The 27,173-nt window shown below is 41.1% G+C and overlaps 3 protein-coding genes across 8 annotated transcripts; 1 reads left to right on the top strand and 2 right to left on the bottom strand.

The window, feature by feature from the left end:
- Positions 1-1,065: 1,065 nt before the first annotated feature.
- Positions 1,066-12,219, bottom strand: LOC117946208 (protein shisa-7). Of its 2 annotated transcripts, none has more exons than XM_034874167.1 (6): positions 11,317-12,219; positions 6,894-9,364; positions 6,098-6,252; positions 5,661-5,726; positions 5,228-5,413; positions 1,066-5,029 (listed from the first exon to the last, which is right to left on the bottom strand). In XM_034874167.1, the coding sequence occupies exons 2-6, from the start codon at positions 7,658-7,660 to the stop codon at positions 4,077-4,079; spliced, it is 2,127 nt and encodes a 708-aa protein (XP_034730058.1). In that variant the 5' UTR covers positions 7,661-9,364; positions 11,317-12,219; the 3' UTR covers positions 1,066-4,076. The 2 variants fall into 2 exon arrangements, with proteins under 2 accessions (XP_034730058.1, XP_034730059.1); XM_034874168.1 differs by lacking the exon at positions 11,317-12,219 and adding an exon at positions 9,701-10,356.
- A 1,180-nt stretch (positions 12,220-13,399) lies between these two features.
- Positions 13,400-21,019, bottom strand: ube2s (ubiquitin-conjugating enzyme E2S). 2 transcript variants are annotated; one of them, XM_034874338.1, is made up of 5 exons: positions 20,799-21,019; positions 16,411-16,558; positions 15,139-15,329; positions 14,640-15,021; positions 13,400-14,609 (listed from the first exon to the last, which is right to left on the bottom strand). In XM_034874338.1, exons 1-4 carry the CDS (start codon positions 20,799-20,801, stop codon positions 14,659-14,661), a joined length of 705 nt encoding a protein of 234 aa, XP_034730229.1. In that variant the 5' UTR covers positions 20,802-21,019; the 3' UTR covers positions 13,400-14,609; positions 14,640-14,658. The 2 variants fall into 2 exon arrangements, with proteins under 2 accessions (XP_034730229.1, XP_034730228.1); XM_034874337.1 differs by having other exon boundaries at positions 13,400-15,021.
- Positions 21,020-22,647: 1,628 nt separating this feature from the next.
- josd2 (Josephin domain containing 2) lies at positions 22,648-27,115 on the top strand. Of its 4 annotated transcripts, none has more exons than XM_034874367.1 (5): positions 22,648-22,949; positions 23,251-23,373; positions 24,467-24,592; positions 25,267-25,461; positions 25,717-27,115. In XM_034874367.1, exons 2-5 carry the CDS (start codon positions 23,252-23,254, stop codon positions 25,826-25,828), a joined length of 555 nt encoding a protein of 184 aa, XP_034730258.1. In that variant the 5' UTR covers positions 22,648-22,949; position 23,251; the 3' UTR covers positions 25,829-27,115. The 4 variants fall into 4 exon arrangements, with proteins under 4 accessions (XP_034730258.1, XP_034730257.1, XP_034730256.1 ...); XM_034874366.1 differs by having other exon boundaries at positions 22,648-23,067; positions 23,245-23,373; XM_034874365.1 differs by having other exon boundaries at positions 22,649-22,949; positions 23,245-23,373.
- Positions 27,116-27,173: the final 58 nt, after the last annotated feature.

Below are 27,173 nucleotides of genomic sequence, written 5' to 3'. Positions count from 1 at the left end.
CGACAAATCTGCGGCAACTGTGTGATGCCATCATGTCAATATGGACCAAACTCCCTGAGGAATGCTTCCAGCACCTTGAAGCAGCAAGAATTGAGGCAGTTCTGAAGGCAAAAGGGGGTCCAACCCGTTACTAGCATGGGGTACCTAATAAAGTGGCCGGTGAGTGTATATTATTTCCAGAATACACAGATTGTCTGCTGAAACAGAGAAGTGTTGTCATGTGTTTTCTTTCAGAAACTAGTCTTGCTTTAATTGGATTGTACATTGAATTGGTCCTATTTAAGAGAGTCCTGTATTAGCTTTGTGCAAACAATGAACATGGAGTCTAACTGAAGTCTGAGATATTCTTAAATCTTAGATAAATACGTGTAAGCAGCCAGGCACTTGGAGGTCCACTCCTGCAAAATGCATAGGTACAATTTTTTTTTATCAGAAATTAATAATTGTACAGCCCAGTTGAAATAGTAATATTGTTTCAAGGTAAGGTGCATGGCACTTTAATGTGAGTTTTTTGCATTAAAAAGAGTGTGATAAATCTAATGGTGGATGAATATCTTAATAACATTCCATGCTAAGATAATATGTCACTGAATGACAGAAAACAGTGCCTTGGTTTGGTTATATTGATGAGCTGTGTGCCAGAGGATTAGACGTAAAACCAGAGGTTGTAGGTGACCTGAGCATTCATGTCAGGTTGAAAAAGATTGATTACAACTAAGGTAAAAATGACTAAAAATAATTGAAAAACATTTATGCAATAAATTCACGCTGTAATGAATGACAAAGCATTTTTTTCCACCAACTTTATTATACAAATGATTTTGTAAGTCACTGTTGTATCCAAGGGGATCAATGCATTGAACAATAACAAAAGGGATGTTTTGAAATTTATAGGCATGAAAATAAATCCATGAATTTCATCACTGGACATGGTACCTGTCCATAAAATTTACTGTTAGTAATGCTTTAGTCAGCTGGCCATAAACCATCCTCTCTCTAAACAAATTCATAATGGTAAAAACACACACCACATTCATTAATTTCTTTCTGATAACTAGCTTTTCCGCTCACTTGCCTGTGTGTTTATTCTCAGTTGTAATAAAATAAAGAACCCCTGTAGTTTTGTAGGAGGCTATGACAATAGAAAGACAACAAAATGTTATGAGTTTGGCACTGTACAATTCATTAAATACTAACACATAATTTGTTGAATCCTCAAATTAATGTCGACGAGATCACTCAAAATATTCTGATTGTACTAGCTATACAAAATACAATACTTGCACAAATTAGATTAACCATTTATAAAATTGTGATGATGAGTTTTGATGGATATGGCTTGTGAGATATTACAGACTTTGCTACAGACCTTTTGTGGCTCTATTAAAAAAATCTAATACTACTGTATGTCACCTGCCCTATTTCCCTGAAAAAGACACTCAAAGCATTCTGCTTTCCATTAAACCTTTGTTTTTCCCCCATCTTGTGTAATAAACATTCATCCGAAACACAAATACATTATGGCATCATGGGTTTAGTGTGTACAACCCATAATATTATTGGGCCAGGCTGCTGCAGTGGAGACAACAGACCGCCTCCAGTCTGGTTAATAACTTCTGGCCCATCCCAAAAACATCTATCCTTCACAACCCTGTCGTCTAGACATACGTTAAGAAGGCTGCAGATTTTTTCAATAGATATTTTTGTACTCAAGTGGAAACCTAAGTAATCACTTGAGATCAAGAAGTCATAAGGCCGATGTCTAGGCACAGTACATACAGCTGGACAATCGGCCATATAGGCATCGATGACCTTAAAATCCAGGCATACTGTAACTGCCTCTCAATGAAATGGAGCTGGCATGCATCAAGATTTGGAATGTTTTAAAAACTTGAATTTATGACCAGATGTATGAAAAAAACAACAACTAGTCAGTAGAATGCTAGTTATCTAAAAACAATAAACACTTAAATCCCACCAAGTAAAAGAACATCACATCATAAGATAATTTTTAATAATAACCATAACAGTTATAATAATTATTAATAATAACACTCCATCATATTCAGAACAACTACATTTAGCACTGTGTATAGGAAGATTGTTCAAATGAATTGTGTGTGTTTCTGTTTATCAGTATTTCATCTCTGTGTCCTTTCACATGACTGAACAAAAACAAACAAGTTCCTTTTCTGATCCGCGTAATTATCTCTGATAAAAAAAAATCTTCTCTCAATACAATACCCTCCATTGTCACACTGTCAGCCGTGCTTGTACAGAATGTAAACCTTGAGGACACGATACAAAGTAAGTTTGTATCTGGTGCAAATATCGGGGGAAAGATTTGTGCAAAGTGTTTTTGTCGCTGTGTTTCTCTTTGAACTGTGCTTAAATTGCTCTTGTTTTTTGTACACGTTAATACTTAATACATCATGACAATATCAACACAAAATCAAGAGAAAGAGATAGTATTTTATATGGACCACAGATATCACATACTACAGTATATAGGATAGGATAGCCCTTAGTATTGATAAGCGTTATTGATGAAGATTTTTTTTAATCTTTTCTGTTTTTTTGTATTTTTTTTTTAAAATCTTTTTTATACTCATACTGGCTTAAGTGCGTTATGATACAGCAAGATCTTGGTCTTGAGGATGGGGAGGGCTTCCTAAACATCCGAGTCTCTTACGGCATTTGGCGCCACGCAGGAGAAGGCCTCAGGTCGCCCTCTCCCCTGACTCAGAGATGTTGTTTTGGCTTGCTCTGAAGCCAATTCTTTGACTGTACAAAATATCACTGACTTGTATAACTTTTCATCTGGTGAGAATAATAAAATGGTGATTGTCAGACCAGCTTCCTCTGTGGTATACTCTTTGTATCTCCATGAATGGCTTTGAAGGACAGTTGTGTAAGTGCAACCTCTGCGTCACGGCCTATTAATTTGTGCTCTGTAGAAAAATCTTTGCTCTTCTTTCACAGCCTGCATTCAAGCAAGTTGCCTTCTAATTGGTAAACTGAACACATGTGTCTCTTCACTAGTCTATGTTTGTGTCAAGATATTTTTGTAATAACGTGACAGATGGCTCTATATTATTTGGTAGCCCATTGTTTTTACAGTTAGTTCCTGATCTATCGATGGGAACATAACGTAATATAACATCCATTTACACTCTTGTAGTGTAACAGTGAGCAGAGAGAGAGTTGCTCTGGGGATTTGATCTAAGGTCACATGGAAAACTAGGCAACCCAGGCGTCAGATTGGTGATGTGGGTACGTCCGAGGTTTAAATCGGGTGCAGGAGTCCTCCCAACAGTGTCAGGGTGCTGTGTCCCAGTCAGAAACAGCCTCCACCTTGTCCGCTCATTTGTATCGGAAGCAACAAAAAACAGTTCTGTCTCCCTGTGTCAGTATGAGGTTGAGTGTCAGATCTCCAAAATCCCTCACCAGGCACACGTTTCATTCACACTCATCTGGTCCACCGGGCTTCTCGCCCATGGGGTTCATTTTAATACATCATTGTTGACGAGAGCTGAGCAGGTTGACAGTCCAGCAGGTAGTTGGCTCAATTCTCTATTAAATTCTGTGATACAATATTCCACATGGTCTTCCTCTTTCTTGACCCTTATGTATATGTATATATATGTATTGTTTTATTCCCTATCTAATATGGCTCCTGAGTACTTTTTGAAAAACATATATAAAAACAAAATTATGAACAACACTTCTGTTGGTTTTATTTTCCCCCCTTCCAGTCACTCTTTCTACAAGTAATGGCACCGCTGTATATGGCAATATGGCAAATTGTGTTACAAAATATGGCTGATGTAGGCTATCACATAATTGGAACAAGTATTCCCTACCTAGATTTTTTTAATTAAGCAATCATAGTTAAGCTATTTTAATACAAGATTACACTAATTTCAATAGCCTAAACACATTATACTGTTACTATACTTTATGCTTCTAGTTGTATTTATTGTAGTTGTATATCTAAACTTGTATATCTAATAGTTATATGCAGAAGAGTGATCTAATCCCATACCTTTGATGAGGGGTAAACTCGGGCACAAGCCTCACACTGTCACCTCATTTTTGCTCCCCGTCCTGATCCCCTGACTCCCTCCTGCACTTCCTGTTGACCCCCCACCGCCCCCTCCCGGTATGAAATGTAGCTGCTCAATGGTGTTCTGCCTTTTCGCTGCAAAAGCCATCCTCCTAGCGCTGTGGCCCCCTAGTGTTCCCGTTCCCATGACTACCCCCGCCCCAGGAGCTTCCCCTGCCCAGCCCATGCCCCCGCTCATGTGCCCTGTCATGGCCGTGCTCCTCTCCTGCTCTCGTCCGGAAGTGGGGTGAGAGTTCATCTTGATCATGTGGTGTCGGTCGAGGGAGGGCGTGGCGCAGACGTTCTGCTGGGACTGGGCCTTCTGCTGGCGAGGCAGCGTGGGGACACCCCCTCCGGTGTGGGCGTATGGATCTACAACCCCCATCCCGCCGACCCCCATCCTTTCCTCCAAATGATCCGGGGACATGAGCAGCCGTTCCTGTCTGTCTTGCCTGTCCTGTCTCTCCTGCCTGTCCTGCCTTTCTTGCCTGTCCTGGGTCTTCCTGGTGAGGGTCTGCGTGTTGGAGTTCTTATTGGAGGCAGCCATGGCTTTGTAGTACTGGTGTTGCTGGTTCTTGGACAACCTAGAAAGTGTCCCCGTGTTGCCAGGGACGTCACCCATGTTGAGCAGCTGGTCAGTGGATTTGACTTTCCTTGGCTTGGAGAGAGTGTCGTAATTGGGGTTGTACTGGGGCTCCGGGGGATCCAGAGGGTAAGGATTTGGGGTGGGTGAGGCAGGCATGCCAGAAGGCGGCGGCGGGATCCAAGGACGAACTGCATGCCTGGGGAGAGTTCCTCTGCCACTGAGGGTGTAGTCTCCACCCCAGTGGAGGTGGTGCTGAGAGGACTGGAGGGCCGGCTGGGCCGTGTGAGGACGGCGCTTGGTGGTGCAGTAACCAGAGGAGTACTCATCGAGACCTTTCTCTGGAAGCCAAACAAAATTTCTCTGAATTGTTTATCACCACAGTAAATAGCATCAGAACATAATGACGCATCATGTACTTTAGGCCATAGTGTCAAGAGTCTCACTCTGCTTCAGTGCTCATGGAACAGCTGCTGGGGGAGACAAGAGCAGACACACTGGAACATTTGTCCAGATTTCTCAAAAATGAAGGTACTTACCGAGGCGTTTGAGTGAGGAGTATCTGTTGAGCTCGGGCTTGGTGGCACTCTCATAGGAGGGCGGCAGCTGAGCCAGGTTGTGCAGGGAGTGGTGAAAGGCAGGCTGGGATTTGGTGTTGTTGTGTTTACTGGAAAGCAGGGTGCCTCCAGCTGCCAGCTGAGCATTGTTCATTCGAGGAGTGCGTTCTACAGGGAGAAAACAACTCTGTGTTAAATGAGATTTGCGCCTCCGGACATAGCGCACTGCACGTAGCTGTGTGTGAATCTGCTCACAGACAGACTTCACTGGACAGATTTCATCTTGCTTTCAACCAAGGTGTTGATAATCATTATTAACGTTAGGATGAATGAGTTTTCTTTCGAGCCTAAATGAAACAGAACAAAGTACATGAAACATTGTGGTGATTAGATGTAATTTACATTGCTGCCTTACCAATAGTTGCGGTGTGTTTGGGGCTGGTGCCTGAAGAGTGGATGAAATTGTGTTGCAAATTGCCCACTGCAAGTCAAAAGAACATAAGGTAATCAGCTCAAAAGGGATGTCAGTCAGTTTCCCATTCAATGGTTCTTTACCATAAAAAGATCAAGGCAACTATAGACAGATATGCATTAATTCACCTTCACATCATCTCACATGGACAGAGCTTCTCGACATCATTGTGTAAAGTATGCGTATTTCAAAAGCACTGATCTCTAGATTACTGTTGTTTTTTCATAATTTCTACAAAGATGGCTTGATGGTGGGACACAGAAAACAACCTGCATTCACAACGTGACAAACACGGTGTGCCTCGGATGCAGTTACAAAAGCTCGGATTGTACCTCTGATTGTGCTATTTACTAATGGTGTAAAAGACCCTAAACCCTCACATCTGTTGTCCTTGCTGGGCAGTCCTGGGGCATAAAGATTTTTTGGAGGTCTCCCAAGTGTCCCCTGTCCATCCCCTACAGCCAGAGCCACGCTGTTGTTTCTCTCATCCTGCTGGACTGGGCTTGACTGGTGCCGCAACATGTCAACCAGGGCTCTAATGATGTAATAAACACAAGCAAAAAGGGGAAACGCAAGAGGAAATTAACAATAAACCAAACTGATTACCTTTTTAAACGGTATTTGTAATTATCAATTTTGTTGACATGGAATTATTTTGGACAGTGAATTGGCAGGTGAAAGATCAATCCTCATTGTATGAGTATGTCAATTCGTAATTTGTCATTTTGGTTGAGAGCAATTTAATCAATCTTGTATTATTGACATATACACAGTTTAAATTGTGTCAATAAATTAAATTGTCTTTTTTTAAACAATCACTCATGGTTTGGTTATCAATGTGTGTATAATCATAAAACTGTTAATCTACTTGAATAATAAAAGAAAATGATACACTGTATATCAATTGCATTACTAAAGGGATCAGTCTACAACCATCATCCTGCTAAAGACCAAGATAGAAAACTGCAACATTTACAAAAATCAAAATGCAAATCTTATAAGATATAACAAATATGTTTAATTTGTTAACTAACAAAATCATTCTGAGACCAAAATTATGAATCTGGGCTATTTATGAAGTCCTGAAAACCTGATTTTATTACAGGATCCATACACTGAGTGAAGTATCAAATCCAGCAGTAAGAGGGGATGAAAACATATTTTTCAAAGTCTCACCTGGGCATGTTGAGGTCCCTTTGGTTGGCTTCTTGTTGCACCTTGTTGAAGACTACCTTAATGCCCACAGCGACAGCCACCATGAACACAATCACGCCCCCAATGACGAAGCCCGTGTTGTGGCTCTGCTGCTTCAGTGGATCAAAGTCTGGGTCATTACCTAATTCCTCTGGTAATATCATGGCGTCTGTCTGTGGCTTGGCCCAGTCTGGAGAGTAATAGTTTTTACAGCTGTCCTGCTCCAGTTGCCGGCTACGCTCTGGGCAGCAGAAACGGTAGTGGCAGGTTCCACAGCAAAAGATGAAGGTGTCCTTGGAGCAGTTGAAAGCGCTGTCAAAATGTCCCATTACGTCATAGTAACCCCGACATACATCAATCCATATGTCTATCATGCGGGGTCGAATGGGCGCTACCTGGGCGGCGGCCAAGGGAGATGCAAGGGCTTCTGATGACGTCACATTCTTGGGAATCATGACCTGGGGAAGGGCTCTCGGAGGAGCCTCCAGAACTCCCTCTGAGGTTTCTGGAAGTTTCTCAGGATTTTTGGTCCTGCCTTGGAGAGCAGCTGGCCTGATATTGGCCTGCATGGCAAGGAGCAGGACAGGGGGGCTGGGGCCAGGCTTGGGCTGCTCATTCAAAGGCTTTACTGAGCGCTCTGTTTGCTGAGGAGGGGGGGACGGAGAGGTCTCCACAACAGCGGTGAGTGGGGCAGTAAGGAGGGAGAGCAGGTAGACAGCGAGGACTCTGAGATTGATGGTGGGCGTCATTTTTACATGACTAAGAGATCTATTTTCTGTTGTTGAGTCAATGCAATTGCAACACTGTATCCGCTTCTGCAGTTTAACCTATTAAAATGCCATGTGAAATATTCAAGTAACATGTATGACCTATTGGATATTGATGATGTATCTGTAATTCTATTCAGTCACGTTGGAGGATGAAATCTGAAACCCAATTTTTAGTTTTGTCAGAAGCTGAGTAGTTCTGTGGTGTAATATAAGAAAAGGTCGGGAGCAATACAAATGAAAAGGTCTAACACTATTAAAAACTGTTAATAGGTTTCAATACTTTTCAATAATGGTATTAAAGGGGTTTTAATTTACTGCTAGAAAGGAACTCTGAATGTGTGATGACTTCATCTTTTGCCCTCTTAAGTAGAACCCTACAATGGATGCAGCTTTGTAAAAAGGACAAACTGAAAATAGCAATCTTCATGCTTTTAGTTCTTAATGCCTTGTTCTACACTTCCCACTTAACAAAAGAACAAATATCTGACATGCCGCTGGAAGGAATTAATTTGTGTACACACAAAGGCCAGTAAAAATGAGTAGCATGGATTTTCAATAAAATACTGCAGTCCTATACATTCCTGTGCTGAGCTCGGCACTTCAACGTTATGGTCTATGGCCAGTGATGTATCAAATGTAAACTGTTTAATCTGTTTTATAGCCTACTATTTTAGTTTATGACATAACATACATTCAAAATTGGCACTTGTTTAAACTGTAAGCAATTCTTTTCTGGAAATTAGCATGACATTTATGTTTCTTTTCACATATTTTGTGTTTATCAACATTGTAAACAATCAAATGGGGTTAACAGACTGCACCACTGATGACAACTGTTTATTAATGATGCCAGCTTTCTCTGGAGTGGGGATGTAGCTCCATTTTAACTCGTTAGGCATGAACTCATCACATCTATAGAGCCACTGTCCTTGATCTCAATCTTTTCTATGGTTGGATTAATGCGCATCCGTATTCGCCTGGCTGGCACGGACTGTTACTGTGACTGGGCTGAGGGGTGTTAATGAGGGAGGCTCAGCTTAAGTGCTAGAAGACTGTAACAGCTAAAAATTAGGAGTAAGCATAAACCGAGGAAACGACTCCCAGCCTGTGAAAGACACTGCAGTGTCACAGATATTTAAATGCTTTCTTTTCAGGTTTTAGGCACAAAAAGTTACCCGTGTCATTCAACCCTATCACTAATAATTAGATATGAACTGAATGGCACATTGCGTCTCCATGTGACATGTCTATCTAAGTAAAATTATTCCTGATTTGTCTCTGAGGTTCAAAGAATATCACTTTTGTTGAGAAATATGTAAATGTGTGAAGTTATTGTGTTGGAGGTGTTGGCAATAATAGACAGAGGCAGATCTGTCTCCCACAGAAATTATAATTACATGTAATTATCAGAAACGTCCCTATCTGTGGCGGAGAATGTAGGCACAGATGGGGGAGACAGAATGCTGAAATCACCGAGGGCTCCACTTGTTTCAGTTACATGCTCCTCTGACCTTCCCAGGTGAGTTCAGCTGAGTAAAAAACAAGACACAAAGGCAGCAGTTCTCCCACTGACTAATGTTCCCAGAGTGTTTTTCTGTCGTTTCTTTATGTTCTGCTTGATTTCCAGAATTGTCTTTGGGTTTGCAAGTTGACAAACCTGTAATGTGTCGGCCAGAGTGTCTGCTGTAACACAAACAAGAGGCATGATTAGAAAGATGCTTTGCAACCTCACTTTTTCACACATAATAACGGCCATGTTAATATTTGCATTGCGTGCATTGTTAGAGGCCAGAGTGATTGTTAGTGTGCCTGTTTGGTTGCAGGAGCAGCATCTGTAATGCCAATGTGGGGAGAAAGAGAGAACGACAGCAGAGGGATAAATGCAGGGTAGGGATTTAAATGAGCAAAGAGATTGTGGCGAGCGGGAAGAGCCAGAGGTATAGATGCAGAGAGACGACCATGAGTGGGAGGGCGGTGTGTGGGTGGCACAGAATCAAGTACATTTCTCCCAGCACTTACCAATACAACACAGCACATCACACAAGCAGCAACGCCAAACAGAACTGCAAATACAGTCAATGCCACACACGAGAAGAGCGCTAATCAAGACTGTACATCACGCTGTTAGAACAATTAAAAAAGGGAGAATGTAAAAACTGTTAAAAAAAAAAGGCTTTGTGTGCATGTGAGAGAGTGTAGTAGGCATTCTGTAAACCTCCTTGTAGTCCATCCATTCTCTCTCCTTTGTACCTCTTGTTCCTTCCTTCTCCTCTTTTCTACCTCGTTCTGCCTTTCTCAGATTCTGTGCGTGGGATGAGGCAGCTAACTCTCTCAGAATAGCACTGCAGCTCTGTCTATGTGTGAGTGAAAGAGGCAGTGAAAGAGAAGGGAGGCAGAATCCAATCTACACCCATTAGCCAAACCAGATTTCAAAGTCACATCTGCCCGTCACTTGCTCAACAAGATGACACTGACGCCTCCCCACTCAACTTCCATTACCATATTTTTCTGCTCTGATTCGGTTCACTGTTCATGAGAATTTTCGGGCTAATGTGTCCAAACCACTCCCCCAATGAATGTGCAGTTACAGCTTTCTAACAACGAATGTGATCTCAAATGAATTCAGTCCTCATGCACCAAAAAGCCTGAAGTCTCATATCACATCTTTTCAGCAAAGGGACAAATGTTTTCCTGCACATTTCTATACATCCATACTGTGCTGTTGAAGCAATGCAGTAGGGAGGAAGAACGAGAGAGGATGGGAACTAAAGGGTGAAGAGCAACACATTCAGAACTGTAAGGATGCATCCTTGAGTTACTTGGCCACCGGAGGGAAAACAAACCCTTTCCAAAGATACCTTCTATTCCAAGCATTTGTAACAAAGCAAATTAATCAAAAAGGCTCCCATTACTTTCATTGCCGGATGCTGACCAGCTGTGCAGATGCTGGGCATGCAACAATTTCAACAGGTGTTTGTTGGAAATGAAACAAAATGGCCTCTTTTTTCTTAAGACAGACACCTTGTTGCAAAAACGCACTGAGATGTGAATAAATGAAGGGGGAAATCCGAATATAAGAAATGTTGATGAAAATATATTTAATTAGGCTACAGTGAGAGCAGCGGAGCAGCTTCAGTCTTCTTAGTAAAATACATGCTGCGCAACGGCTTTGCATTTTGGACATCGACTCGTCAGAATCCAATCCATCCTTCATAAGGTTCATAAGTTTCAACTTGCAATGAACAAGCATGCGGGTTATGGAAATTACTTGCATGTATCAGTAGGCTAAGATTGCGTGGGTGTATCCGTGCCGGTGTGTGTGTCTGTGTGTGTGTGTGTGTGTGTGTAGTCTGGCTGGATGTGTCGGTCCTAATATGAATATGTTCTTAATGTTGCAATGTGCTCTCGATTAAAGTGTTTAAGTGGTGAAAAACATGTCTGCCCATCATAAAGCCTCAACATGTTTCTATGGCGCAGCTTTCATCCAAATGTTTTGTTTAACAGCCTTCAGCACAGCTGATGCGTCCAAACAGAACACAAACTCAAAAACACACAATTAAGGTATGAAATAGTTGAGCGTGTAATTCGGTAATTGGTGTTGTATTAATAAAAAGGTGCATAATGTCGTGCCTTACCTGTGCGTTGCTCTGGGGTTTGATGCTGGAGAACAGCGCTTGTAGAGCCTGCGCACTGGATCTCAGCGTTTCTCAGATGGCAGCCTGTTATTGTGGCAGAGGAGGATCAGGACAGCTTGAACTGTTGCTGGATCTGCCACCTGTTTTAAATGCTTTTTTTCACAAGTGCTGCATATCTCAATCGTTCTTGAAGTGTCTCCATCAGACTATTGATAATCCATTATCACGACTGACAGAGGGGGAAAAAACGCGAGCAGGAGAGAGAGAGAGAGAGAGAGAGAGAGAGAGAGTCGGTCCCGAGGAGATGTTCTGAGATTTTCTGATAGTACATGTGACAAGGCGATTCAACTAGACACAACGGGAAATTCCGTTTGTTTCAAAGCTCAAGTTACAATGCAACTATCCCGCAGAACACGCAGTAATTCAGGTGCTCAAAATGACAAACGCGTCACCCAAAAAATCCCCCAAATCAACTTTTTCTCCATCTGGAATCGACTGACGCTGGTTCCCTTCATAATTTCCAAGCGAGATGGGTTACACCGCCTAACTGCGACTGGCCTCACGGAGGTCCGCCAGTGGGGGAGCGCTGTGATTGGTCGCTCAGACTGGTGCTGATGAGACTCTCAACTCTGCGCTGCTGGTCATTAGGCCCATTCAACTGGTGGCGTTCTTCTTTATTCCCCTGTATCGCTGATTGAATGACTCTGAACACCTCTATTTGACTGGCTCGGAGAAAAATATCGCTCCGGAATTCAGCTAGGCTAGGCTACTGTTCTTTTATAAAAATAAAATAAACAAAAAAAAAATACAACGCAGGGTTGAATTATAGCCTAATAACAGGTGAAACTTACTAAATTAGGTAATTTCAGCAAATTAACTCCCGAGATCCAAAGTGTGTTTTTCTGTGTGTGTGTGTGTGTGTGTGTGTGTGGAAGAGAGAGAGAGAGAGAGAGAGAAAGAGAGAGAGAGAGACAGAGAGAGAGAGAGACGTGGTTGCCACAGCAACTGTGTCATTATGTTGGTGGCAATTATGAAAGCGATGGAAACGGCGAAGGGAGAGGATTGGCGCACAAGCACACTGGAGTGTGAACGAAACTGTCAATTAGACCAGGACCTGCACTGCTAATTCAGAGATTTCCTAAAGTTTAAGACAGGCGGGGGCAGTTGGAAGACCAAACGTAAAGGGAAAAGTATAGCCTGGGAGATGCAGAATGATGTAGGCTTTGCAAGAGATGAAGTTGGCTCGTTTGGCTTCATGCCACCGTCACATACAGCAGGATAACTGCCTTCCCACGATCCTCATGTCAGCAGCCCAATGAAACAGTGTTTCAGCAGATTTTAACTGATGATTGTGATGAATTAGAATTAGTGATCACTCATTAGAACTAGAGGATGAATCATAATTAGGCCTATAAATTACACTGACAGGGGAATGCATGCTATAGTTTTCTGGGTATTACACATGGGCCCTAGTTTAACTCTGATTCATCCTGACCCATACTAGCCTATAAGAACAGACCCATTTAACCAGTTAATTGTAAAGTGTTTGTTTTATTTAGCAGCAAGGGAATTGGCCTCACAAATCGGGGAGGATATGCTATAGGGGAGGATATGGCGTGGGAAAGGATGTAAGCATTTTCAAAATGGGGCTTGTGGAAAGTGTAAGGCGTTACGTGGAGCCCCAGGTGCTTGAGGAGGGCCTGGTAATGAACTGCAAGGAAGGCCGCTATTTCTACCCAGGTGGGTGGGTGGGTGGTCATGCAGCAGAGGCTAATAGAGAGGCTTCATTAGATGGTCTGATGACGCTGCTCTGCCGGGTGTACTTTTATTCACTGGTTTGCTGGGGTGGATGCAATTACTGATTTCTTCATAATGGTTATTCCACCACTGCAGATCAGGAGACCACTATAAAAAGTGGTAGAAAAAAAAACATTCTATTGTACGTCACTGAGCAGTAAAAGCAGAGTATCTATTCTCAGCTGCTATACTTATACACACACCCGCCTAAAGACCTACCATAAACAATTACGCATGCAAAGGAATTCCAAATAAAAGACCAAATATGACTCATTTTTAATTTCACTTCTTGTATTTCAATCTTTAATTTAAATAATTTAAAATGGACACAAAATATCCAGCCAACTGCACAATGACAGAGATTCAGAGGCACATTTTCCGTCCAAATTAAGACAGCGCTTCAGTGTGTTTCCTTGGGAAATGTAGGCCCCGCATGCATTTAGTACAAAGAGAAAACCTGCCCCGGAAACCCTGCCTGTGGAACGGGCGGGGAGACAAATTCTATCAAAAGTGGAAGTTTTCCTACAGATGTCTTCTCAGGCACCCACATGGCTTGTCGGGGAGCTGGGTGTCCGAGAGCACATACTGCTTTGTAGGGAATAAGGGGTAGGTTAGGCGAGTCACACCACTGTATGCTTAACACAGAGAATAGGCGATTCATTTTTATTTATAAAAAGTAGTCTATCAACCTACCCTGTGTTCCCTTAAAGCCACTGATCTAGGTCTTCACACAACCACAAGACAGCTGAATATGAACATGTCAATCTAAACAAATTTTGAAAATACCGGACAGTGAAACAATTTTAGAAAAATTACAGAACACGACAGACATCTTATATTCCAATGTCAACTGTTTCCATACCTGTATCGTTCAGATCACAATAGGAAAAATACTATTTAAAAAGAGGTTACAATTTTGCGTGACATTGACAATATTTCTCTCCCAAAAGTGAACCCACCGACTGTGCACAATTATTAATCAACTTCTTTATTATTTCCTTTGTGTTCAATTTGAAAACCTGACTTTAATTAAAGTAACATTCTGGTTTGGACTAATAAGTGAGCCTGGCTGAGCAGTACACAGTACCATCACAGCAGCATTTGCCAAGAAACACTTTAAAAAGAGCTGATATCAAGTCTGAGACAATAGTAGTGTTGTCGTCTCATTAGTGGACAGACATTATTGGCCATGTTTTGCACAGTGAAACCCATTCCCTGTATAATTCATACACACTAGGCCAAGAGCAAAATACAACAGATGGCATGATTTCCGCAGTGAAGGTGTTGTCTTTTCCTTTAAAAGAGGAACGAACATTTTATCAGTATGTCTTTAGGTATGGAAATAATTAACAAACCTGTAATGCCAAGAGGACAAACTGGTGGCAAGACAAGTTGAGGACAGTCTGGATAGGTGGTAGAAAGAGTCAGAAAAAGGGACCGAAAACAATGTCAGCACACTTCAATATTTATATTTACACATACTCGCACTCACACACGTACGTATACACACACACACACACACACACACAGAATTTAGCTGAGGTATTAAAGTCGCCTCAATGCACGCTTTTTATCTGCTTTCTTTTTCCCTGCTACATTAGTGCTACTGCTGTTGCTATTGCTGGTGGTGGTGCTGGCTCCATTAGCTCCGTTACCCAGAGCTGCTGGCACAGCTGTTGCACTAGGTCCCGCTCTCTTCATGGGGTCGCCTGCATGCTTCTTCGGCTGTGGGCCGTCATTAGGGTCCTGAGGTGCCCCAGAGGTCCCGCCGTGCCCCCCCATGGCGTGGATCTCTGTGAGCAGACGAGCTCGGGACTCATATTCTGCATAGTCCTCTAACAGCAAACGCCCGGCCTCTTCGTTCAGAGCCGACTCTGGATTTGGATGGATGAGAAGACACTTGATTGTCTGTGGAGAAATAAAAAGGAGATGGAAATGTAAAGTAAAGTAAAAAAAAAAATTTAAAAAATAGTGTAGGCAACACAGCTGAAACCCAGAGCAAAAAAAACGGATGGTTCTGCTTACAAGTAAGACATGTCTGAGGCCAAGTTCTGCCTTCCAGTCCCTCTTCAACACGTTGACACAGATCTCTCCCTTGTGACCCACATTGGGGTGAAAAATCTTAGTCAGGAAATACCCCTTGGGTGGAACCGCAGGGAAGTCCTTCCCGAGGACCAGACGCATTCGGAAAACGCCCCCAGCAAACGGAGTTCCCTCTGTCAAAGCATAAAGAATTCATCTCATGAACCGTATGTCCAGGCTGTGCCAAACCTGCTCCACAAATTCAAAGGAGGGTCATGGAGGGGCAACGGAGTCAGCTCACAAAAACAGAAGATCTTACATCCAAGTGAGCCAAACATCATTAAGTTCATATGTGATTTAGTTTAAACTTCTTGTTTCTACCATCATTATTTTGGGATTATGAAGAAAACTCTATTGAATGCATCTATTGACTGAAGGTAGTAATGCCAAATTTGGACAGTTTGTTTGCAAATATCTCATACCAATTCCAGTATCAGTGTCTTTTAAGGAGCCATGGAAAGGAAATCATTTCTTTGACTTTGGAAAACAGATGCATTAATGCACGCTTAAGGAGTTGATTACCTAATGAGTAAATTATGCAACAATGAAAAAAAATAAGTAGTTCCTGCTTCAGTCGAACAGGTTGGAAGCGGAATTGTCCATTATGTCTCATTGGAACCACAGATCCACTACCCGACCTGGCAAACTTGCGTAGTGTGGTTATAGCGGGTAGAGAGCCGCAAAGTGAATGCAGAAGTGCCGTTCACCCTGTTACAAGATGATATACCACTGAAATGATATTGGAAACATTATTTTAAGTTCCAAAAAAAAATTCTCTAGTGTTGCTTTAAACAAGCTAATGCTACTAGCTAACGGTAGCCTAACGTTACCTGCTGTATGTTAGCCAACGGCATGCCCTAGGTTGTTAAGAAATTCATTTTTATCTCAACCGGTGGTAATTTTTACACATTTAAATAGATTTTTTGAACCGAGTCACGATGCATCCCTGTGTTTTGTATTGACCTTTCAGTAATTCAATTTGACAAGGATTTCCGATATAATTCAGATACATAACATGCTAAGAAAACAGTCTTGTGGACAGACAGAAACCGATCCAGACGAATACCAAGCTGTGAAAAGCACCGTTGTGTGAGATTCTGAAAAATAAATGCATTAATTTCTCACTTTAAGAGCTCACACACAGCAAGGTGTTATTTATTTTTGACCTATAATGGCCAATGCCAGTTTGGTATGACACCATATTGCAATGCTTACCCGGTCCTTCGATGGCTGTGTGTAGCTCAGTTATGTCTTCCTCACTGGGATAAACTTTGATGCCCTCAGGTGGGTCCGCTGCTAAAGCTGAAACCTCTTTGTAGACCAAGCGAAGAACATGAGGAGGCAGATTCTCCACATTGGAGTTCTGGAGAGACAGAAAAATGGTTGAGCCAACTCGGGTTTTGCATGTGTACAAACACAGAAAAATGTAAAAGTTATGGGTAGTTTGACAATGTTGAGATGCTGCTTTACTGACACTATTTACTTACGGAGTAATAATACTGTGGGATCTTTTTACTCACTGGCCGTTCCAGCCAAGTCTGATCAAACTACGTTTTGTTATGGAAAATATTGAAATGTATGTAAAAAAAGAAAGACATAGTAACAGCACCAGCTGTGTGTGTTTAATGTGTCTTCTCTTCTGATGAAAACTAAACTGTTTAAACCAAAGAACAAGGATCAAACTATTAAAAAGCCTTTGGAACATAGGTGGTTACTATGGTAACAACAGGCAGACTCACCGGTCTGCGTTCAGCAGCTAACGTTGGCTAGCTTGCTTTTCACACAACGTATCACGGATGTGTTAAACAACGCACTGTTAAGAGTTACAGCGGCAACAATGGCTTCTCTTTAAAGCGCTACAGACAGTTGTCTTAGATGGAAGAGTGTGTAAATGAGGACGAGCTTTTCTGCGGCACGTGCAGATATTTCTCTAGCGGAGCCAACAGCCCATCACAAACAGAGGAGGCCTTCACAGAGGTAACATTAAGTAAAACGGGTTTCATGCTTCTTGCATGTTATAACCTAGTAACCTTCCTATTGAAATGGTGAACACTGATGATGGCTTCTAGCTGAAACGTGTTTGTGTTTTGTCCACATTAATTAAGAAGATAAGTAATCCGAGTGACTGAATGTTTTTGTTTTCTTTGATCCTGTCACTGCCGTGGACTCATTACACTGTCTAAGATTTGGCGCTTTGCTGGCCACTTTTCATTATATCTTTCATAATTGGCAAAACAGTTAAAGTCCTTACATTACACAACTAAAAGTCATCATTTTTTAAAAGGTAAAAGGTTTTGGATACTTTTTTTACTTCTTCCATCCATATAATAAATTAAGAGTCAATATAGATTTTCATATTGCAATAATATCATAATCCTACACTAGAATCATTGTGAAAACAGAAGTTTCTAGATGTTGTGTTGTTACTCGTTACTACTCAGTCAGTGGAGGCACAGTTGTAGCGGCAGCAACCGATGCCGGTAACCCACTCGTATGACAAAGTGCACAGAACAAAGCTTTGGGACTTGCGTCTATGACTAGCAAGAACGTTCTTACCGCTGCTGCCGTACAGAGAGTATCTTCCCTGAACATACGCTACAACCGGGTGCTCAATTTGAGGCACTAAGTGCTGAACGGCTTCCCGTCTCCACCCTTTTCCTCTGTTCATGACCAGCAACTATGTGTTTTCAACTCCTTTCTCAACTAAAGCGGCATCTACATTTTTTTTGCCGCGTTACCACGGAGACCATACACCGCACTCTCGCTTTTCAGCAAGGACTCGCCTCAATTTGCATCTGATTGGCTAAAACTCATTTTATTGGTAGGCGGAAGTTCAATGATTGGTTAAACCTAGAGTATCAAAAACAAATCCGATGTAAACTTTATTTTTCTGAAATAGTCACACCCCATTAATTCGGCACCAGGCCTGAGTACTTTAAGCGCTGCAATACAGTTGCTTTCCTCTCATATGATTTGGTAGGTGAAATCAATTTACTCAAAAATATAAAACCACATGCAAGTTCCCAAATTTATTTATCATTTATTTTTCCTCACTGCTGCACGCCGGAGATCTGGCACGCTGCCGGAATAGTTCAAGCCCTGAGTATACGTTGGAAGGTAAAAGTGTCCCCGTTTTTTTCAGTTTCTCCTTTTTGCTACTTCTACATCTTTTTGAAAATGGCCCACTTACTTTTGTACTGGCCCGCCCAAAATACTATTTCTGCCTACGGCAGTGTCTGGAAGTGGACTTTTACAGTGGGGAGAACAAGTATTACAGTACACTGCCGATTTTGCAGGTTTTCCTACTTACAAAGCCTGTAGAGGTCTGTAATTCTTATCATAGGTACACTTCAACTGTGAGAGACGGAATCTAATAAAATCCAGAAAAATCACATTGTATGATTTTTAAAGATATAATTTACATTTTATTGCATGACATAAGTATTTGATCACCTAGCAACCAGTAAGAATTCCGGCTCTCACAGACCTGTTAGTTTTTCTTTAAGAAGCTCTTCTGTTCTCCACTCATTACCTGTTTTCACTGCACCTGTTTGAACTCGTTACCTGAATGAAAGACACCTGTCCCCACACTCAAACAGACTCCAACCTCTCCACAATGGCCGAGACCAAAGAGCTGTGGAAGGACATAAGGGACAGAATTGTAGACCTGCACAAGGCTGGGATGGGCTACAGGAAAACAGGCAAGCAGCTTGGTGAGAAGGCAACAACTGTTGGTGCAATTATTAGAAAATGGAAGAAGTTCAAGATGAGGGTCCATATCCCTCGGTCTGGGGCTCCATGCAAGATCTCACCTCGTGGGGCATCAATGATCTTGAGGAAGGTAAGGGATCACCCCAAAAGTACACGGCAGGACCTGGTCAATGACCTGAAGAGAGCTGGGTCCACAGTCTCAAAGAAAATCATTAGTGACACACTACGCCGTAATGGATTAAAATCCTGCAGCGCATGCAAGGTCCCCCTGCTCAAGCCAGCGCATGTCCAGTCCAATGACCATCTGGATGATCCAGAGGAGGAATGGGAGAAGGTCATGTGGTCTAATGAGACAAAATAGAGCTTTTTAGTCTAAACTCCACTTGCTGTGTTTGGAGGAAGATGGATCAAGGATGAGTACAACCCCAAGCACCATCCCAACTTTGAAGCAGGGAGGTGGAAACATCATTTTTGGGGATGCTTTTCTGCAAAGGGGACAGGACGATTGCACCGAGTTGAAGGGAGGATGGATGGGGCCATGTATCGCGAGACCTTGGCCAACAACCTCCTTCCCTCACTAAGAGCATTGAAGATGGGTTGTGGCTGGGTCTTCCAGCTGATGATAAATGCAACCCAAAATACACAGCCAGGGTAACTAAGGAGTGGCTGCGTAAGAAGCATCTCAAGGTCCTGGAGTGGCCTAGCTAGTCTCCAGACCTGAACCCAATAGTAAATCTTTGGAGGGAGCTGAAAGTCCATATTGCCCGGCGACGGCACCAAAACCTGAAGGATCTGGAGAACGTCTGTAGGGAGCAGTGGGCCAAAATCCCTGCTGCAGTGTAAGCAAACTTGGTCAAGAACTACAAGAAACTTATAATCTAAATGCAAACAACAGGTCTCTGTACCAAATATTAAGTTCTGCCCTGTGATGTATCAAATACTTATGTCATGCAATAAAATGCAATTATTTAAAAATCAATGTGATTTGTTTTAGATTCCGTTTCTCATAGTTGAAGTGTACCTATCCATAAAATTAGTCCCCTACATGCTGTGTAAGTAGGAAAACCTACTAAATTGGCAATGTATCAAATACTTGTTCTTCTTAATGTATGCATCCCTTAAGTCAAAACATAACCTATGTTGAGGCTTCTTCCTATTATATGGAACAGCCATAGAAATCAAATTAAAAGATTTTATTTATATGGGAAGAGCCTTCCTGAGTACAGCAGAGAATGTTGCTACTAAAAGAAAAGTAAGACCTGTCTGGCTTTTGATAGAGTTTTATTAATGTCTATTTATCTCTGCATTTTAGCCCGTTCAGCTTATTGGTGTATGTTGGTAATGTTGACGTTATATACCAAGTTGGCATTTTGGGTTTCCTGAACTCCTGATTTTTATTGAATGAAGTTATGTTTATGAAAGTGCTATACAAATAAAGTCTGATTTAATAATTATTTGAACTCTTACGAATACGTTAAGACATCTTAAGGGGTTCAGTTCTTACACGCGCATGTATAGTATAGCTAGCACTTTAAAAAGTTTCTACAGAAGTTGTCTGACGTAACGTTAAGCTTAAAACTACCCATTTCTACTAACATTAAAGCGAAGCAACATTACTACAATAGTAAGATAACTGTTAGCAATACTAGCCTAGCCTCAATCTGATACTGTTAAAGCTGCTTAGCGATTTTAATACGTGTAACACAGTATTTAGCTAATGTAATCGATGTGCATATCACATTATACAAAGACATATGCATATTGTTAATTAACGTGTGATACTCCAGTAAGTAGACACTGCCTAAATTAAAAGCTCGAAGGCTGGCGGTGGCTAAACATCGGATCAAGCTAGCAGCTACACCCGTTAGCCGATAGCAATAACCTCGACTTACCATCTTCAAAAGGGGTTCTGCTAAGGAGTTGGATGTTTGAGATTTGAGGAGTCCTTTACTTAATGTTTGGGAATAAACTATCTTCGATGAAAACTTAGCCGGGTCTCACTGTCTACTCTTCTTTTCTTCTTTTCGTTGACACAGGAACAAAAATACGATCCTCAGTTTAACCTACTACCACCGACCAATGGGCATCTTAGTGATGTTACACGTCAGAAACTTTGAGCCAATGATAAAACATGATGGTCATTGCGTCACAATTAGCAGGCAAATCAGCCATACAGAGTCGAAAATAGGACTACTGCTAGTCAGCCATAGGTCCGTTTGAAAAACTCACACACACCCCTGAACAGTGTTGAAAAGATAAATCTGAAGAAATACAATTAAAACACACAAGAAAATGCACTGAATATTACATATAAACAGAAGCAGTGGGACGGAGAACAGGAATGAATCGAATTATACCTGTCTTTTAATTAGTAGGGTGAAACAGATACATAGAAAACTGAATTCTAAATTGTAACCTGAAAGCATACATTTAAACCTTCAGTCATCATAAGCAGGAAAAGCACGCACAGCACATAAAAGCACATAGATAAAAGTAAAAATATAGGTGGACATGTGGAGGAGTAGCTAGTACAAAAAAGACCTAAGAAGAATCATCTAGTTTCTCCTAATTCAGCATATAACAAGATGTTTTTCTTGTTTTAAATGACCCTAAACTGCCAATGACCCAAAACTATTGAACATACACTGTAAAAACATTACTTACAGCAGTACCACACACATGTGAAGAAATGTTTGAACTGGTATTGTAGATATCTCAAAATTGTAGATATCTCAAACTGGAATTACAGATATCCGTAATTCCAGTTTGAGATATCTACAATTTGATTCTGACTGTAAGACATTTTAACATTTAAAAGCTAGACTGGATATGTGTAGCAGATATCTTTAATTCAGTTTTGCCTAGTCAAAAAGAACATTTTGGATATCCGCAAATACATTCTTACTATCCACAATTGTAATTTCAGATATCCACAAAGACCTTCTTCCTAGGACAAATTACATCACTTTTGCCCTATGTATATTTATCATGTTTATCATTACAGATATCTACAATTCAGTTGCAGATATCCAGTATGTGAATTATGGATATTCTCAATTGAATTGTAGATATCTGTAATTCCAGTTTAAGATATCTACAATTTGATACTGACTAGTCATAACTCCAGTTCAAGATATCTTTAATTCAACTCAATTCAAGATATCTACAGGTTCCTTTTCAGATATCTAAAATTAAGTTTTGACTAGGCAAAATGACGTATATATTTTCAAATTCTAGATAAATGATTTTTGATTAGAGATATCTCAAATTTAAGAGAAATTTAACTTTCATTCTGCATAGTCAAAATGTAATTAAATCTTGAATTGGGGTGAATTAAAGATATCTTGAACTGGAGTTATGACTAGTCAGAATACATTTGTAGATATCTCAAACTGTAATTACAGATACAATATGGCAAGCCCTTTTTTAGCCTGGAGCAGTTTAGACAGGCCTGCAACCTCCATCCATTGCGAACAGAAAATAATCGCACACCAACTCAACTATGGACAGAGCATGCTCAAAAACATTGCAACAGACCGTCAACACTGTGTTTGGAGAAAAATCCCCACAGTGACCAAAACATTGAGGCCATCCTCGCACATTATGGAAGTCAAACACTGTCTTTTGACTACTAGGCAAAACTGAAATACAGATATCTTCAACACACATCCAGTCTAGCTTTAAAATGTTAAAACGGGTTGACATAACCACCATCATCCTCATGACCAGGCTCAGCACTAGAGGACGCTTCAACACTGCAACGTCCATGATGAGCTCTGACCGCCTGGTGGACGGAGACCGTTTGAGGACAAAAGTTTCCTTTGCGTTTATTTTACCGTATTTTATTTGAACGAGTAAACAGAATCGAAACGACGGGTTAAAGCGACGGATTTGCGTGATCCAGTGCTGCTGTGAGCTATGGGCGTGTCGGCCACACAACAACAACATCACAATAAAAACAACGAATCTGCTTCCGGTTTCTGGATGTAGCTGTCAGACTCCGGCATTTATTTATCTTTTACGTGAAAGCGCTTCATCAGCAGGTCAGTAGCTTCATGCAGCTATTGTCGATTAATAATAGTTCACTTGTCTTTGTTTTGCTGTCAGCAACCAAACACAGAGTAGAACCAGCAGGCTGTCACAGCTTTAGCTGCCGTTACGGTAAGCTTACCCCTGAATGGACTGTAGACTGTGCTGCGTGGTTGCTCCGGTAGCTAACTATGTTATAGCTCACGTGTACATGCCTCTCTTCGTCTTCATCAAATCAAGGAACACGTACGTCGTTAGTTTTTTTCTAACAGTTAATGGTACTTCTTCTGTGTGCTTGTGTATGTTAAGCTTTAGTATGAGCGAAGGAGAAGTGTTTCATGAGAAGCAACGATTGGAGCTGTGCGCGATACATGCACTCAACAACGTGCTCCAAGAGCGGGTGTTCACCAAAGAGACAGCCGATGACATCTGCAAACGGTAGGGTATTCTCATACACGTAGCTTAATCATATTTAACTGTTTTTTTATGAAACAAAAGCATAGTCAAAGTATGAATCCAAGAAAACAGGCACGCTGCTTTGTTATTTCCCCATGTATGACCTCAGCCTTCCATATTCATTCTCCTATCAAACCGTTATTTTGTACCTGTGATGCAGCAGCTGGTTGTATCTTCACATTTACTTGTTGTGGTCCCACATATGTCTGCTTTCTGTTCGGATTTATGGAATATTTGAGGTGAACCCAGCATTAATATGCAGTATTTCCACAACCTTTCATAGATAACCAAAAGAGAGATTGAAGAGCACAGCTGAGTGGTACAGTCTTTGTTTTTGCCCTGGGCATCATCAAAGGTAGACTAGCATCTATAGGCTCACAAATATACCTTTTGAACATCTAACTAGCTGCTTCATAACCGGTGAAGAAAAATACATTCTGAATTTCTCAAAAGGTTTGCACAGGGAATAATATAGGCTGAATTTTGGAGTAAAAAATGGATGTTTAAGTTGTTGTTCACATCCTGATCTAGTTTCAGGAAATAGCAGTAATGCTTTTTAGCAATGTGTTAGATGGAAAGCCCTTACCTTGACTAATGTTTCTACAAGGAATGCAAACCAAATCTTAAGTCATTGTGTTCCATACCACTGTTCCCTCAAGTCACTGCTTTTGAAAAATGAAAAAAAAGTTCTTGAAGTGAAGACACTTTTTGGAGTAGTTCAACATCCAATCTAATCAGTGACTTACTTATATAATAATAACCTACAGGGAAGAAGAGCACTGGTGCAGTTCCAAATTCCAAAAGCCATTGCACTTAGTGCATCTTTTGTTAAGGAAGCCTTTTACTAACTTAATTGACTATGATACCAGATGATTCATGATCTGGGTAGCTTGTGACCCTGGCTAAAGAATTTCCTACAGGACACCCTGTGACTTTATTTACTCATCAAAACTTTGTCCAGGTTGTAGCCAAATCCCAGTTGCGTCACCATGGATATTACAAATAGAGATGTACTACATACAAGGCTAATTTTCCCTTCAAAATGCTCAATTGTTCTGTTGCTCCCCCCATGCAGGCTGGCTCCACAGTGCGTGGTGAACCCTCATCGCTCAGTGTTAGGTACAGGAAACTATGACGTCAACGTCATCATGGCGGCACTACAGAGTCGGGAATTGGCTGCAGTGTGGTGGGACAAACGCAGGTGAGTGAGGAACACTGAGCCTTGTGGGGTGAGATTCTTCAAGCCTCACCTCATTCACATGTCATCATGTTGTGTGAAAGGTATAATCCACCCTAAAACAATACTTTACTTACTTTACACATTACTTTGCAAGGTATTTAGTGGGCTTGTTCTTCTCAGTTTGTACATTTCTTCTATTTTCACGGGAAACTGTACTTATAATGATACAGTAAATATTTGTTTGGAGTTTAAAGATTGAAAGCTAATCACAAAGCATCACTTCTCTGTGTCAGGCAATCTTTATCAAAGAACAAATGCATCTTTTTAGGATCACAGTGGAGACATCATAGAGATACTCATCTCTGCAGTAGTAGGCCATAATGCTGGACCATCATGCAATGCAAGCCCAAGGCATGTTACACTGTATATAAAAGGCGTAACTCACTTTTTACTCACACTCCTATCTCATATCCAATCTCCAGCTACACGTAAAGAAAACTGGGCTTTTATTTTGGAAAATGTACGATATCAGTATGTGCAGCAGAAGTGGGTGAGCCAGGTTGAGGTCAAGTGGGTACACCCAAACAGTCTATAGCAAGAGACCACCGTAAAGTATTCTGAACATAGGGGAAAGATAATTAAGAATATTTCAAGGTTTAAGGCTACTTCCTTTTTGCCTTTTTTTTTAAATACAGGATGGTTGAGAGCCTTTGCATGTCAAAGGTCCAGGGTTTTATTCTTAATGTCCCATCACGAGTATCTCTTGGGATTGTGTCCCTCCCACTCCGCCGACGGCACTGGCTCGCGGTTCGACAAGTCAATGGACAGTACTACAACCTGGACTCCAAACTGAAGAGTCCTGTCTGTATTGGGGGAGAAGAAGAACTACGGTAAGAATGTACATTCTTTAAAATGTCTCTTTAGAGAAGACATGTAATCTGTGTGTCTGTGAGTGAGGTCAAAACTTGGCTTTGGTGTGCTGCTTGATTTCTGTCTCAGCGAGTGAGTCATCCCATATGAGTGGTCACATGGGGCTTACCTCATTGTTTGTTTGTGTTAGAGGGCTGCAATCTAGCAATCTAACCTCTGTCTGTGTGTACATTTTTCTAATCTTTTATCTCCTGTCCTCTTTGTTTCTCTTGCAGCACATTTCTCAGCGAACAGCTTTCTCAGGATGTGGCAGAGATGCTCCTTGTCGTCAGGCGGGACGTGGAGGAGGACGGTTCATGGCTGAATGCTGACAATGCCAAAAAGTGATGCCTTGGGATGGGATTGACCTTAAGATAGCATGGAAAAAAAACTCCTCTGGGATTTCTTTTTTTTTTTTTTTTTTTTAAACCTCATTAGAGAAAACTCTTCAGGGAATGCACTGAAATACATTTCATATTTACACACAGAGGAAATTCCAAAGAGAGGCAGAGATGGGCTACTGAGATGAAGAACTTTTTTGGATGTAATAGCTGTAAAACCTTTGGCTCTGATATGACTCATGTATCTACGTTGTCCTTCTCTAAGCTAACCAAGTTTGAGGCAAATGTGAGCTTGTTGACGAAACTTGAGTTGTGACATATGACTGAACTTTCAATGTTATATGGTAGGAAGATTGCAGTGTTTGCGCATGAAAAACCATCTGCAATAAGGATAACAGGACTACTTTGAGTGCTAAAACATTACCCAGATACAATCGAGTCGCCAAAATTGGATCAGTGTGTGCTCTACGTACAAGATGTCAACATGTGTCCATTATCAAGCAGCACTTGAGTGCACCATCTCTTCCCACAACCATTGTTGTAAACCTTCTATGCACTGCAGTTAGATTGGTAGCACTGTTTGTCTTTGTGTATTCACGCAGGTACAGGCACTGTGAAGGCATCACTTGGTGAAGCATTGTACGACCGACAGTGTCTTTGTCTGTTTTCACGCATTAACTACAACGCTCCAGGCATTTTTTATAGCGTGCCACGTTTTTTTAGATTTTTAAATGTGTTTTGTTGTCTTCTGGTCTACTGTTGTTTTTCTCTTATTTAGCTTTAGCTTTATTGTTAAAAACAAATGTGGTTGAGATCTGTAATCCATCACAATAACCATTGTGACCCTTCTTTTGTTTTTGTCAAAGCAATGTTATTGATGTGTGATAATGCAGCTGACTCCACACAATAATGAAGCTTTGACAAAGTAAAAGCAGGCGTGACTTTGATTAGGATGCATTAACATTTCATTCAGGTCTCAAGTCTCTACAGGTTGAGTTTACACAGCTGTATCATGAGTGAATGAAGTTAGAAAGACCATGTTATTTTCAAATCTAAAAGGAAAGGTTGCAGGAGTGTAAATACACTATTGATTAGTTTGATATAACTCTTAAGCAAAAACACTGTTTTTGTGACTGTATGTAAACTTTACGTTTATATTTTGTCTTTCTTATGATCTATGCATATCAAAAATAATAGTAGCACTGTCTCTAACTCACATATAAACCAAAGCTCAGAGGTTCATAATAGTGAAACTAATTTATATTAAACCTTGACCTATTGTTTTAAGTATGAATCTCTGTTAAATAATTTTGTTTGTTACTTGCATTGACTTGTAGACACGATGAAGACCA

This window comes from Etheostoma cragini, chromosome 6, assembly GCF_013103735.1.
Source record: "Etheostoma cragini isolate CJK2018 chromosome 6, CSU_Ecrag_1.0, whole genome shotgun sequence".
In the NCBI taxonomy this organism is placed as follows: Eukaryota; Metazoa; Chordata; class Actinopteri; order Perciformes; family Percidae; genus Etheostoma; species Etheostoma cragini.
The sequence above is the reverse complement of the archived record's forward strand: the minus strand, read 5'-3'. Positions and strand labels throughout refer to the sequence as shown.

Coding starts and splice junctions, on each gene's coding strand:
- josd2 (XM_034874364.1), top strand. CDS start 23,274: ATGAGAAGCAACGATTGGAGCTGTGCGCGATACATGCACTCAACAACG. Junction 24,593..25,266: donor GTGTGGTGGGACAAACGCAG/GTGAGTGAGGAA, acceptor TTTTAAATACAG/GATGGTTGAGAGCCTTTGCA. Junction 25,462..25,716: donor GGGGGAGAAGAAGAACTACG/GTAAGAATGTAC, acceptor TTTCTCTTGCAG/CACATTTCTCAGCGAACAGC.
- LOC117946208 (XM_034874167.1), bottom strand. CDS start 7,660: ATGACGCCCACCATCAATCTCAGAGTCCTCGCTGTCTACCTGCTCTCC. Junction 5,727..6,097: donor GCCCAGCAAGGACAACAGAT/GTGAGGGTTTAG, acceptor TTTGACTTGCAG/TGGGCAATTTGCAACACAAT. Junction 5,414..5,660: donor CAAACACACCGCAACTATTG/GTAAGGCAGCAA, acceptor TTCTCCCTGTAG/AACGCACTCCTCGAATGAAC.
- ube2s (XM_034874337.1), bottom strand. Junction 15,330..16,410: donor CACAGCCATCGAAGGACCGG/GTAAGCATTGCA, acceptor ATGCTTTGACAG/AGGGAACTCCGTTTGCTGGG. Junction 15,022..15,138: donor GCCTCAGACATGTCTTACTT/GTAAGCAGAACC, acceptor ATTTCTCCACAG/ACAATCAAGTGTCTTCTCAT.